General features: G+C 38.6%; 1 protein-coding gene across 4 annotated transcripts; it reads right to left on the bottom strand.

The window, feature by feature from the left end:
- Window positions 1-4,304: 4,304 nt before the first annotated feature.
- Window positions 4,305-13,204, bottom strand: cnot3a (CCR4-NOT transcription complex, subunit 3a). Of its 4 annotated transcripts, none has more exons than XM_079895218.1 (19): window positions 13,053-13,204; window positions 12,376-12,436; window positions 12,148-12,215; window positions 11,964-12,038; window positions 11,616-11,705; window positions 11,298-11,426; window positions 11,106-11,201; window positions 10,736-10,955; window positions 10,502-10,629; window positions 10,307-10,357; window positions 9,996-10,046; window positions 8,995-9,910; window positions 8,448-8,553; window positions 8,206-8,347; window positions 7,947-8,031; window positions 7,560-7,758; window positions 6,545-6,677; window positions 6,335-6,460; window positions 4,305-5,698 (listed from the first exon to the last, which is right to left on the bottom strand). In XM_079895218.1, exons 2-19 carry the CDS (start codon window positions 12,398-12,400, stop codon window positions 5,600-5,602), a joined length of 2,739 nt encoding a protein of 912 aa, XP_079751344.1. In that variant the 5' UTR covers window positions 12,401-12,436; window positions 13,053-13,204; the 3' UTR covers window positions 4,305-5,599. The 4 variants fall into 4 exon arrangements, with proteins under 4 accessions (XP_079751344.1, XP_079751345.1, XP_079751346.1 ...); XM_079895219.1 differs by having other exon boundaries at window positions 10,736-10,949; window positions 13,053-13,201; XM_079895220.1 differs by lacking the exon at window positions 9,996-10,046 and having other exon boundaries at window positions 13,053-13,201.
- Window positions 13,205-13,332: the final 128 nt, after the last annotated feature.

The raw sequence follows: 13,332 nt of genomic DNA, 5'->3' as shown, positions 1-13,332 counted from the left end.
TCCTTAGTTGAAATTAAACCAGCTATATCAGCAGCCTTTTTGAAATATGCAGTTTAAATTCTAAATTCATCATGTAATTATCGTAGGCCTATTCATTGTGGACGTTGCGTATTTAAAAGTGAGAAAAGCGTTTTGTATGAAATCCATACGCGCACTTTCCTCACAAGGCTCGCACGTAAAATCAGCGGGAAATGAGTCTCTAATGTAACTTTAGGCTAGCTAGTGAGTTGTGAGTGAAAAGTCTGCTGGCGTAGTTTTAGAAATACTCGTCAGAAGAAGTGACTGAGGTAAGTTCCAGCACAGTCTGCGTGTGTTTTCTGTAATGTCTCAAACCATCGTTTCTGCAAAAAAAAAAAAGGCTTTCAAGAGCTTGATATAGCCTAGTTTTTATTATGTAGGATATGACTTGCAATCTACAGCGACTGAGGAAAGGAGAAATAAATGGACAGGCGTCAGTTTTGAGAAGAAAATTATACCCGTTTAGTTGAACGAATGATCGTCAATATTTAAAACTTAAAAAATGCAAACTTACATGATAGCCTACCCGAAGTATTTTATTGTGTGTAACATCTAAACGAGGCGATCATCAGCGCCAGTCAGGAGATTACCGAGCAGCTTTGTGGGTTTCTGAGTTTTAACGTTAAAGACACTATCAACATTACAGTAATATTTTACTTTTAATAAAGTAATGTTTTATTTGAATGCCTTAATGCTGATAATATTTGTCCAAATTACTCTTTTATTACTATTACTATAATTCAGTTTGCAAATACTGAATTCACATTTTGTTTGTTTTTCACATTTGGTCATTTAATGTTTGCAATATTTGAATTGCATATTCAATAATAAATTGATACTTCCACAAAAAAAACTTAACTTGCATGTCAGTTTTATTGCAACACTCTAAGTGATTGTCTGGGAAGCAGACACACTCTGTCAGTTTAAATCTAAACTAAAACGCATATCTTTTACCTGGCATTCATATAGAACATTATACATTTCTATTATTCAAATCAGTTAAATGATTATTAGGCTGCATAGGTCAGCCGGAACGGGGACACTTTCCTATAACACCTGATGTACTCATTATTTAATAAGAAGAATGGCATCTATGCTAATTTTTGTCTTTCTGTTCATTCTAAAGTTTACTGAAGTCAGCCGGATCCAGGCCATATCCAGATCAGAAGGTGGACCTGCGCCTGGACCCATCCATGACGCATCCCTGAAGGGCCAGCCTCATCAGCCCTGTGAAGGCCTCATCGACACGACTGATCCTCAACAAACTCGTCTCCATACCGGTGTGATGACTCCGACTTCCAACCAGATGGAACTGGATAAATATTCTGAATTTTCTTATTCAATCTGACCTCTGACCTGTAATGCTGCCTGAATCATAATCACACACTGTTCGCTCGATGGCCAGAGGAGAACTGAACGACTGAGCCTGGTTTCTCCCAAGGTTTTTTTCTCCATTCTGTCTCCTGATGGAGTTTTGGTTCCTTGCCACTGTTGCCTTGGCTTTTGGCTTGCTTAGTTGGGGACATTTAATATTCAACAATATTATTGATTTGCCTTAAGGTGGACAATGACGCAATTTTTCATCTAGAAACAAACTTTGTTGTATTATTTTCATGTTACAGTATTACTGTGAAGCTGCTTTGATACAATCTGTATTGTAAAAAGTGCTATATAATTAAAGATGACTCTACTTGACTTGTGAGGACCAACATGGTTGAATATTTACAAAATGAGATGACTGGTGAATTGCTGCACATTCTGTGCCTCAGGGATGAAATGAGGGGGACATGTCAGACCTTTGACATTGATTAACATTTGTATTCAATAACGAAAAGTATTAAAGAAATGTATAAAATTTAAAAAAAATTAAATGAGATTGAAATCACATATACTGTGGCCTCTCTGGTTTATTGTATTACAGAGATAATAATTATTTTACATTCGTAATATAACAAATATTTGTTACTAATTTTATTAAGGCAATGAGACAAGAAATAACCCAGCACATGAGTAAGACTTAACCCAGCAAGAGGGTTAATTTCACCCACTGGTTGAGTCAAATGAATGACCCAGAAATATGGGTTAAATGGTAAAACCCAGCACTTGGGTCAAACCAACCCAGCGCGTGTTCTGTCCAATAGTGACCCAGCGGTGTGGTTAAGGTTGGGTTATTTTTTAACCCAGCAGTTTTTAGAGTGTACATATTATATTATTATGATATAATATTATCATTATTAGTAATTATTTTGAAAATTATAATAATATTTATCAGTAATTTATCAATATAGATATTACAGTACAACACCGTATAATTAATTACAGCAAAAGCAGATCAAATGACGAAATACAGTACAAATACAGTACAGTACTATTTGGTAGTTTACAGTACTGATCTTGTGTACTGTAAAGTGAATTACAGTACAGTTACTGAAATCGAAATACATGCATCATGCATGGCAACCGTGCTGCCAGTAATGTACTGTAGAAATACAAGAAAATCGTTAACAGAGAAATTGTTTCAAAGATGCACACAGTAAATTACTCTAACGTGAATGCGTTGATTGATTCCTAGGTTTATTTTGTTATGAATAAACAAATGGGCGATCTATAAAGCAAAAACCTTACAATTAAAGTTGAAATGTTGTAATGTTCAAGTTTTTGATCTAAAAAAGAAAGATGCGCAAAGAAAATGACTCTAACATGACCATATTGATTGATACTAAGATATTTAGTTTGTTACAAACAATGTGCAATCTGTAAAACAAAAACCTCAAAATTAAAGTTGAAATGGTATACTGTTGAAAAGTTTTTGACCTTGAGAAAAAGCTTTAAGTATATACTAACAATTTTTATGTTTATTATTTAATTTTATGTTGGTACATTTTTGTGAAGTACACTTGTTTTGACCTGACGTCCATTGAAATGGACAAAAAAAATTACAATTAAAGCAAAACATTTTTAATTTTTTTTTTAATTTGGTCTCATTTATAGAAGCCTCATGAGCTGGGAAAATGTACTTTTATATTTTTCAGAAACCTAAAACATTATTCAGGTCTGAAGGGGTTAAAGGCGAGCTTTTATCACCAGACCCCAATGACACTGCACTGGCAGCAAGCATGAAGGCAAACATGTGCAGGGTATTGAAAGAGAAATACAGCCCATCTGAAATCCAAAACCTTCTGACAAAGGCCACCATCTTGGATCCAAGGTATCGTGATACCATGGAGGATGCAGAGGTCTTGGATGATGTCAAAGAAAAGCTTGTGCAAGAACTACTAGACATGAACGAGGAAGAAGGAAAAGGAGAATGTGCCAGTGGTGAGAACTGCGTTAAAGCTGCAGGGGGAAATGAAGGATCTGAATCTGAACCTCCAGCAACCAAGAAGAAGAGGCTGTGTGACCTTCTCCAGAACAGAAGAACCCAACTTACAAGTCACCAGACTCGGGCGTCGGTTCCAAAAAGAGTGCAGGCTGATGCGGAGCTGACCAAGTTCCTCCAGGAAGAAGCAGTTGATGGATCATCTGATCCCTTGATGTGGTGGCGTAATAACCATAGAAGATTTCCCCATAATAGCCATGTTAGCACAAAAATACATGTGCATTTGTGCAACAAGCACTAGCTCAGAAAGAATGTTCAGCACAGCTGGTAACATTGTTACCCCAGAAAGATCCTGCCCACAAGGTAAACATGTTGGTGTTCCTTTCTCTGAATCTGCCTAACAATTAAAAAACTGATCTGGCAGCAGAGATGGCCTGTTGATGCATCTGTGCCTTTGTGTGAGACACTTTAAAAGTCTAAACTGACTTTGTTAAACATGTTACTTTGTTTTGATCTTGTTCTTGTTACTTTGCACTTGATACATTTTTTCACATTCCGATTCCAATGTCTAAATATTCTGAAGAATAAAACGTTCTTTGAAAGAGTGTACTTGCATTATTATGCAATTATATTGTCATTATGAAATCAGTGGCATAAAATGGTCTGAAAATTACAATAATATAATTTATTGCAATTAATTTTGGTTCAATATATCGCACAACAAAAAGTAGTTATCGTGACAGCCCTAATTGTTTACTCACATAAAACTGAAACGCATGGCCATTTAAGTATTTATTTGGTAAGGAGGCATGTAATACGGTGGATAAGAAACAGAATAGTTTTTTGCTTAATAAACCCTGATACAGTGATTAGGACCTGATGTGCAACTGCTGGATGTATTTTATTTTTACATGAAGACGGTGTATGAAGTCCAGCCACCTGTTAATGGAGACAAGAACACTGACACTGCATCACAAAAGTATTTTATTGAAATTTTACAACTCTGTTTTTTTATTGTTTCCTCTCAACCTACGAAGCGACATCACAATCGCATGCTGTCCTGTCCATGTCAAAAAGGCAAGGATGATGGTGTTTGTTGTCTTATTGGAGAGAAATAAACAAATGCAATCAGCTGCCCTGTGCATCAAAAATACTTTTCCATCTCATCACATTTATATCAGTTTGTGTGTTGGTCAAGTCCGTTGTTCTCCCCAAACAAGAGGAAACTGAAATGAATGGAAAGTCGCATGGGATCGTTTCACAATGTGGGGTGTTTCAAAAAGCTTTGCATGATAAATGGAGTAACGGAACAATGATTTTTTGTTTTTTAATAAGGGAAACTGTCCAGCAGAGTATGTGAGAATAAATTCAAGATGTGACTTCAAAAATAACAGGAAATTTGGGGAAGGGTTTTGTTTTACTTTACATGCACACTTCCACACAACAAAAATATTCAGCCATGGACAACCTAAAGGACACTGAAAGAAAGAAAAATAAGGTTTTTAACTTGTACATATTTTAATCTTTGTCTTTTTATTAGATATTTCTGAAGTGAGATCACTCATGCCATGTTTAACAGACAAATAATCACACGCCACTTTGAAGGCTGACAACGTCAACCCACCTTGCTTGTGAACATATGTAAGATAGATGCTACAGAACATTACCCTATCAACGCCAACTTTTTTGCGGTCAAGCAAAACCACATTTAGGTAATGATAAAGGTAGGGAGGTCGAGAGGAATTCAATTGCATAGCAATTTAATGGTCGACACGTTATCTCGCAAGGCAAAGTCACAGTGCCTAAACACTCCCAGAGGGGCTCAATGAACTAAGAACAACCAATGAATGCATTAAACTCGGGTTCTCGCATAGTGCAGATACACCATAGTCAGTATATGTCATCTAAAAGGATAAGACTTGCTAATGCAGCACTCCACCAAACACAAACTACGAGCAAAATGTTTTGTCTGTGGCATCCTAAACCAAATCGTTTCCTTTAATTTCTGTCACTTGGCTAGGTGGGGGGTTTCAGTTAGAACAGAAATGACGGGGATAAAAGACTCCGTTAAAGGAGGTTCAAATGTTTGCATGTAAACAGGCACTCGACCCCCTACTCTCTCTCTCTTTTAAAGAAAAAGGCCAACTTCACATCCAACTTTAACCACGACATGGAGTTCATCTCGGAATGTCAACAGCAGCGTTTTCTCTGTCGTAGCAATCGCTCTCTCTCTCTCTCACTCTCTGTCTCGTCCTCCTTCAATCACTGCAGGTCTCTGTCTTCCAGGTATCTGTACTCGAACGTAAATCCTTCCTTTTTTCTCTGGCCCCACTTTTCATAGTCAAAGTAAATGTACGTGCCCTACAGACAGAAAAACAGCAAGTTCAAGGTCTCCAAACGAAGTAAAAGCATATTATTAATGCAATACATCACAGGAACTAGGGATATAATAAAGCAAATAAATATTATTGTAAATATTACATAAGATTTTTAAAGAAATAATTTATTCAGCAATGATACATGAACTTAAACTCAACCGTAAGACATTTATAATGTTACAAAAGATTTGTTTGAAATAAATGCTGTTCTTTCGAAATTTTTATTCAAAGAATTGCCACCACAGAATTTTTTTTATTTGAAAATATATTCAAATAGAATAAGTAATCTTTTACAATATTACTGTATTTTTGATCAAATAAATGCAGCCTTGGTGAATGTAAGACTTCTTTCAAAAACATTTTAACTCTTGATCAAAAGTGTACATTTATTTTAAAAATATCTACTTAAAAAAAAAAAGATGGCTTGTAGCCTTAATGTGAGTAATATACATATATATATATAAAAATGTATTGTTTTTTCATTTTTCACTTTCACTGGTATTGGTATCAACTACTGAAACTGGTATTGTGGCAAATCTACATGGAGCATTAGAAATTTAAACTCAGTTTGCCATGTTTATCTTCAGTGATGAGCATGAGAACAGTGTTGGGTTGGTACCTGTTCAAATTCATCAGTGATGGTCTTGGGTTCCTCGTGCCGTTGGAACCACATCATGTATTTGGTGTGGAACCTCCACGATTGCTTCTTCAGTGCTTTGGCCGACAGGTACTGTGCCTTTGTGCCCTAAGGAAAAAATACAACCAAGAGAAAGAGTTGGAAGACTGCAACATCCAACAGACATGCATATAAAAAGTAATAAATGCAAACCTCCAGGTAGTAGAATATGAAGAAGAGTGTTTCAGTGGACAATCTCTGGTAGAACTCAATAGAGTCCGAATGATGTGGGGGCACCTGGTGGTGGAATGGCGGTGTAGGACAGGGGTTTCTCATCAGGTACTGCCTACAGACGGGAAAAAAAGAGATTTATGTCATGTTAGGCCTACATCTTCAGCTTGAGGAGCTGCTGTGTTTTTGAATGGCTTGACATTGATAGAAAATACTTTGTCACTACCTTTAAAGTGGAACTATTATACCTATAAATATTATACTATTTTAGATGCCTTTTTAAAAGATCACAAAAGAAATGTGTATAGGCCTATATACATATATAAAATTCAACCAGCCAAAGTGGCTAGTAGGAGTGACTGCGTTACACGCCACGGCTGAAATGTACGGAACCCACAAAGGGACATAGTGGTGTAAAAAATTTGGGATGTGACATTTCTTTTTTTTCTCAAATCTTTTGCGTTCCCCCAAGAAACTTTGCTCTCCCTCGCAAAGTTATTTGCGCTCCCACGCAAAACCTGTTGTGAGCTTGGACTGACACCTCATGTTTAATGTCCCGCTGGCAGTGTTTCAGAGCTCTGTACGTTAATAGAGCGTTTCATAGTGTTTGAACTTGGACTCAAATGTAAAGAAATGCGGTCAGTGCTTAACTCAAGGAGTTATATATAGCTATCACAGATTCGAACTTCCCAGATCAATAACTCATGAGCTAAACTTTGTTAAAAGACAAACTACACCCATTTACAATCACAGGAAATAATCCTTTATTTATCAGCTATAATATATCGGCCAAGTTTTCTTGTTGGGCCGATAAAGATATGGTGGCAGATATATTGTGCGTCCCTAGCAGCAACAATGTAAAATATGTAAAAAATTATGTTTTTTTTTTTTTTAAACATCCAAGCATGAAAACCCCAAAAACAAAATCAAGACTTTGTAAAAAAGGCATAATATGGGCTCTTCAATCTACGTTTAGACCAGCAAGCAGCATGTGTACCTGATTCTCTCTGAATCGGATGGGTGAGGCATGTGTGTCCATGCTGACTCCTGCATTGCCTGCTGGTAAAGCTGCTCTTTAGTGAGGGGGGTGGGGCCCAGCGGACACGCCCCTAAAGATGGCGGCAGGTTGACCTCTGAAACAGCTGGCTGAGGGGCCGTTGTGGGTCCAGGTGGAGCTGAGGATGTTGAGAACAGCTCTAAAGGAAAGACATTTTTAGTGTTTGTGATTATACCAGCTCTGTACCTTACGTAACGTCTAATCTTGCACACTAACTGCAGCTGAGCAATAGTTGGCTGCACAACGTACAACAATGCATCTCAGTCAAATAGGCTAAAATGAGCAACTATTTCCAGTGATTAGTTAGGTGCACAGCGTGTAAGGTACCTAAGGGTGCGATTTCTACATCCAGTGCCAATCCTAGTGCAGCTCGCTCTGCCATAGCTTTTAGAGAGCTTGGTGGTTCAGGAGCCTGTGAAAGACAAAATGGAATTACATTTTAAATTAAAAAGCACATTTTCAATCTATGGGAAGCTGATTTCACTGTATTTGATGGGGGTGACTTTTGAGAAACTTTAAGCTAAGGTGTGTCAGTTATGCACCACTGACAGACTGCATGTAGTCTAGCCAGGATGAAAAAACACACCTTGATGGCTTCTGTGTTTGGTGTGTAGGAGTGTGGGCCGTTTAGCAAACTCCCACCACCAGGTGTGCTGTCAGTGAAAGCAGGTGATGGGGAGGAGGGGGGCAGAGTGATAGAACTCAATAAACTGGGGCCATTATCCAGACTATAATACAGAGGAAGTAGGAGAGAGAAAGACAGTGACAATCAATCAATCATTTTACTGTTATTCATTACAATTCAAAGATATGTGGATGTATACTTACGTTTGATTGGTTGATGAGCTTGAGGACGTGGAATGGCTGTTTTGTGATTGGCTGGCACTGCTGAGTGAGGAGTCTGGTGTGTTATCTGCAACCACAGCACTGTAACCTGTATGAAGAAAAATAAAATAATACATTAAAAAAAAACTAAAAAAACAATTAAAGATAAATAATAATAATAATGAATAAATTACATTTAAAAAATTATTAATTAAAAATAAACAGCAATAAATAAAATAACTTAAAATAATAAAAACAATAAAAAGGTAAATAATAATTAATATTAATTATAAACTAAAAAATAACAACGATAAACAATTAAGATATTAATAATAATAATAATAATAAAATATAATTTAAAATAATAAAAAATATAATTTTTTATTAGCATTTTAGTTATTATTATTATTAATTACAAATTCAAAAAAAGAAAGAAAAAAACAACAATAATAATAATAATAATTTTTTTATCATCATTACTGAACAAGTTTTAAAAAAAACGTTGGGCTATATAAAGATACATTTGTTGGCCAGACTCAAAAGCACTCACTGGTTGCTCCGTTTTGTTTGAGGCCACTGGGAGGTCTTGCAGGCGCTACGTTTGTCCCTACTCCTCCACTCGACACAGAACTGCTTCCATTCCCACCCAATAGGCTCTCTCCAGTTCCTCCTGCAGGTGTTGTGCCCACTGGGCTTACTGGTACCTGCGCAGACCCGTGGAGAGCCGTCTGCCCCGGTACCAGGTTCAAAATCCCTCCGGTAAGGGCTCCATGACCCGGACTGGACCCTAGCAAGCCCATACTTGCCCCTGTACCCGTACCATTACTGGTCGCGCCTGTGCTTGCACCCCCTGCACCTCCGCTCGGTACAGATATGCCAGAACTACCACTGCCGCTCCCCAATGGACCACTGGAAGCACTACCTACTGTTCCGCCTGCAGCTGCCTGGGCATAGGGGGCAGGGGTAGAGCCTGAGAGAAGCCCTGCCATGGTGCTGTGAGAACCAGACATGCCTGCCATGCCCAGACCCGGCATCTGAGCCACACTACTGCTGCTGGTGACCGTCACACCCCCTTTCCCCAGGCCCAAACCCAGTCTAGAGCCCTCGACCCCAGGAACTGTTGAAACCTGGGACTGGGAATTGGAGGTAACTGAGCCAGATGTGCTGGAACTGGGCAGAGAGGAAGTAGTGGAGGCAGGTAGCGTGGGGTGGCTAGGTGGGCTAGGTGTGTTGTTTGAGGGTGCAGATGTTGAGGAGAGTTTGACCTGTGCTTGCTGTTGAGACTGAGAAGAATGCTGCTGCACTGCGCTGCTAAAGCTTCCCAGCAGGTTGCTGCCCCCGGAGACCGCTGTGCAGGCCCCGACAACAGTAGCCATGGAAACCAGCGAAGAGGACGAGGAAGAGGAGCCAGAGGAGGCAGATGAAGAAAAGGACGAGAGAGATGGGTTTCCGTTCTTCACAGGAGACTGAGCGGAGCAAGAAAGCCACGAGGTTAGAAACACAAATATCTTTTTTTATTAAGCATGCGTGCAATTTAAAGGGATAGTTCACCCAAAATGACATTTCTGTCATTTCCTCATGTTGTTCCAAATCTGTATGATTCTGAAACACAAAACAAGAACATTCTGAAAACATTCTGGTCACTCTGTTCAATGCAAATGTAATGGACATTTTAAGCTTCAAAAAGGAAGAAAATAACCATAAAAGTGGTCTTTACAACTTGTGTGTTAAATACATATTATATCAAGTGCCCATACAATTACTTTAATAGTGAAAGTTTCAGTCCCCATTCACTGTAATAAAGTCATACAGGTTTAAAACAACATGTGAGTGTAAACCTTTAACAGATACTGCAGTCTTACCTGACTGACTTCACTGTCTGTTGATCGACCTCTCTTATCCTCTGAAATCTCCTGAGCAAAACATTCACATACAATATATAGTAAGACAATCAATTCTGTGGCTAAGAGAGCATGATTAATGGAGTGATTATGAATGATGGAGATACTTTGCAGACTAGACAGAGACATGAGGCAGAATAAAAGAAAGCAGTTTACCATTGTGCCTGTAGCAGGAGATGGAGGGATGGGGGAAGAGGACGTGGTGGAGGTCGGTGTGCTGCTGGACTGAAGGAACATTTCATCTTCCATCTGGCCCTGAGGAGATGTCGCCATCAAGGCTGCCGCTAGAGAGAAAGAGATATTTGTAAATGTGACTATCTTGACAGTTGTTCAGTAGGTCAACAACTAGCCATTTCATTTAAAATAACGCAACTGTCCACACAGACTTACGTATATCTTCCAAGTCCAGATCATCATAGAGGAACTCATTCTCTTCAAAATCTGGGTCTTGTGAAGAGTCAATGTAGTATTCCACGTCATCTTTAATCTTATGGATAGCTTCAACCTGGATTGAATCATTATCCAGCATCCTCAAGATGGTCTCTAACATACGAATGTGGTACCTGTGTCTCTCGATTAACCTCTTTAGCTCCTCAATTCGATCCTGTTTCTGAAGGCAAACACAAACAACAGAAAAGAACAATACGAGAATATGTTGAGTGTTTGCAAAATAGAAGGAAGGCTAAAAAATGAATCACGCTATAGTAAATTAGGAAAGTGGTCAAAAGAAAGGAGGGGAAATAAAAAATGAAATGTCGACCTCCTTGTCTCCTTTCTTCTTTCGCGTTTGAACAGAGAGGGACTCAACTTCACTCTCAAACTGGTCCACCTGCATGTTCAAAGTGTCTATTGTGTTCTGTGAGAGAGAGAAATCATGTTATTACTGCACTACTTACATCCTGTTAAAAGTTTTTCAATCCCCCCCCACTGTAATTTGTGAGCCCTCTGGTACCGTGAGCCACTGTTCCGTTTCCTCCTTCTCTTTCTGTGCTGGGTCTACTTTCTGAGCCAAGCCCAGCCCCTCTTTAGAGTAGGCCTTTGTCTTGGTTTCTCTTTCAACCACCTTAAAGCGCTCCATTTGCTGAGGAGAAAGAGACAGAGTCAGGTTAAGGGCTTCAAGCTTGCCAGATCAGACTTGGGAAAAACATTTTCTAAAAATTAATTTAACAACGCATTCATATTTTTATCAATAGTACAAAAGAAATTTTGGGAACTGTGACAAGAGTATTAAAATAAAAGAGCCATGAGGAATCTGACAATGTGCTTTTACCGTTTCAATAAGCTTGCGGTTCTCCACTAGCTGCCGTTTGTCTTTGATCTCATTGGATGCCACCCATGTCTTAATCTGATCTCTTAGTCGCTAAAAAGAAAAACAGGTGAGAACAATTATACTGATTGAGAACACATATTTTCCCTTGGCCCTAAAGCAAGTGTACAATAATTACTTTTATTCAACAGTTTCTTCTGCTTCTCTAAATTGTTTGGCCAAGCAGTGTTCCAAGAGTGCTAATATCTAGTCCAACAGCAAGGAATGCATCTCTATTATTCCACTTGTGGATTTTCACACCATTCCAGAAAGCCTTAAAATAAACTAAATGTCAGATGAGCACATTCTTACCTGAAGCTTTTTAATCTCTTTTTTGAGATCAGCCTCATATTTTTCCTTCTGGTTGGCATTGGCTGCATTGTGAAGCTGAGTATAAAATTGAATTAATTAATAAGATGTAAAATATGACAACAGGTGCGTGATTCCGTTCGCTTACTCATTTATTTAGATTAAGCATTAGTTGTTAACGTCTCACCTTTTTCCAAATGTCTTCAAACTGTTCGACACCTTCAGCAACTTTTTTCAAACATCGATCTATTTCACCTGGTTGTGTAAAGCATATGGTTATGCATAAATCATGAGATTATATGATGATTTAGAAAAATCTCTGCTGTGTAAACAGAAACTGCTGTGTACAAGCAGTTATGGCAGGGTAGAGTAGAGAGAAAATTACATTATATTTTTCCACATCATAATGTCTTACCTTGAAGTTTTCTCTTATCAGCCATGGCTTCGCTATGATACTGTCTTCATGCCTTCTGTCACTGCAAGCACATTAGAGAGACTGTTATCTTGCACAGCATTCAGTGTGAAGCAGATGGAAAGCGTTTCTACAGCTCCTGACAGATAAATCACATCTCAATAGAAAATGATATCAACACATCCTGCTCGATTGACGTTACACTATTTGTCTGAATCCCGAAAACGATTAATAACTTCAAAGTTATGCTTTACTCGAGTGCTTTCCGGGTCAACAAATACCCGCAATTTTATTTGCGTAACTTTCCAATCCTCCAGAATAAGAGAAAATATCAAGAATTTTAATTGATCCTTCCCATGGTTTAGATCACGTATACCGTTACGCCAACACAACCAGTGTTTACGCAGCCTCTGATCACTGAGCACTAGCCAAGCTGATGCTAACGTGTAAGATCAGCAGCATTTCATCGCCATATCTCATCTGCACTGATAAAATGTCACCCTGTCAGTATATATAGACCGTATACTGCTTATTTATGCAGTTAACGTGGATTAAGCTGCTGTTGTTGTGATGTCGAGCAGCGCTGACGGCTAACGCTCTGCTAGCACACACATATAGTTTTTCCAATAGAAATTGTGGGGGATTTCAACTCTTAAATTGAATGCACATTCGTCGTATACCTTTTTCAAATGCGTCAGTATCTCTATGTGACAGCCACGACCAAAATATCCGCCAATTACTTATTTCAAATTTGGTAATGTTTTCAGCTCGACAGTCCCTTCTGTCCAGTACATTAAAGATGGACGGCAGACTCCGCCCACTGTTCGCTGCTAAAGTTCCCGCCTCTCGTCTTTTTCCCGTTCTCATGATTCGTTAAACATGTCTGTCAATCATTTCTCAAGTTGTGACAATTTCCGCTGGACCGCTGATCCAATTGGATCAAATATTGGGTCAAAGGTT

Source organism: Squalius cephalus (genome assembly GCF_949319135.1).
Source record: "Squalius cephalus genome assembly, chromosome: 15".
Classification (NCBI taxonomy): domain Eukaryota; kingdom Metazoa; phylum Chordata; class Actinopteri; order Cypriniformes; family Leuciscidae; genus Squalius; species Squalius cephalus.
The sequence above is the reverse complement of the archived record's forward strand: the minus strand, read 5'-3'. Positions and strand labels throughout refer to the sequence as shown.

Coding starts and splice junctions, on each gene's coding strand:
- cnot3a (XM_079895218.1), bottom strand. CDS start 12,400: ATGGCTGATAAGAGAAAACTTCAAG. Junction 11,427..11,615: donor ACCGCAAGCTTATTGAAACG/GTAAAAGCACAT, acceptor CTTTCTCCTCAG/CAAATGGAGCGCTTTAAGGT. Junction 10,047..10,306: donor CAGACAGTGAAGTCAGTCAG/GTAAGACTGCAG, acceptor TTTGTGTTTCAG/AATCATACAGATTTGGAACA.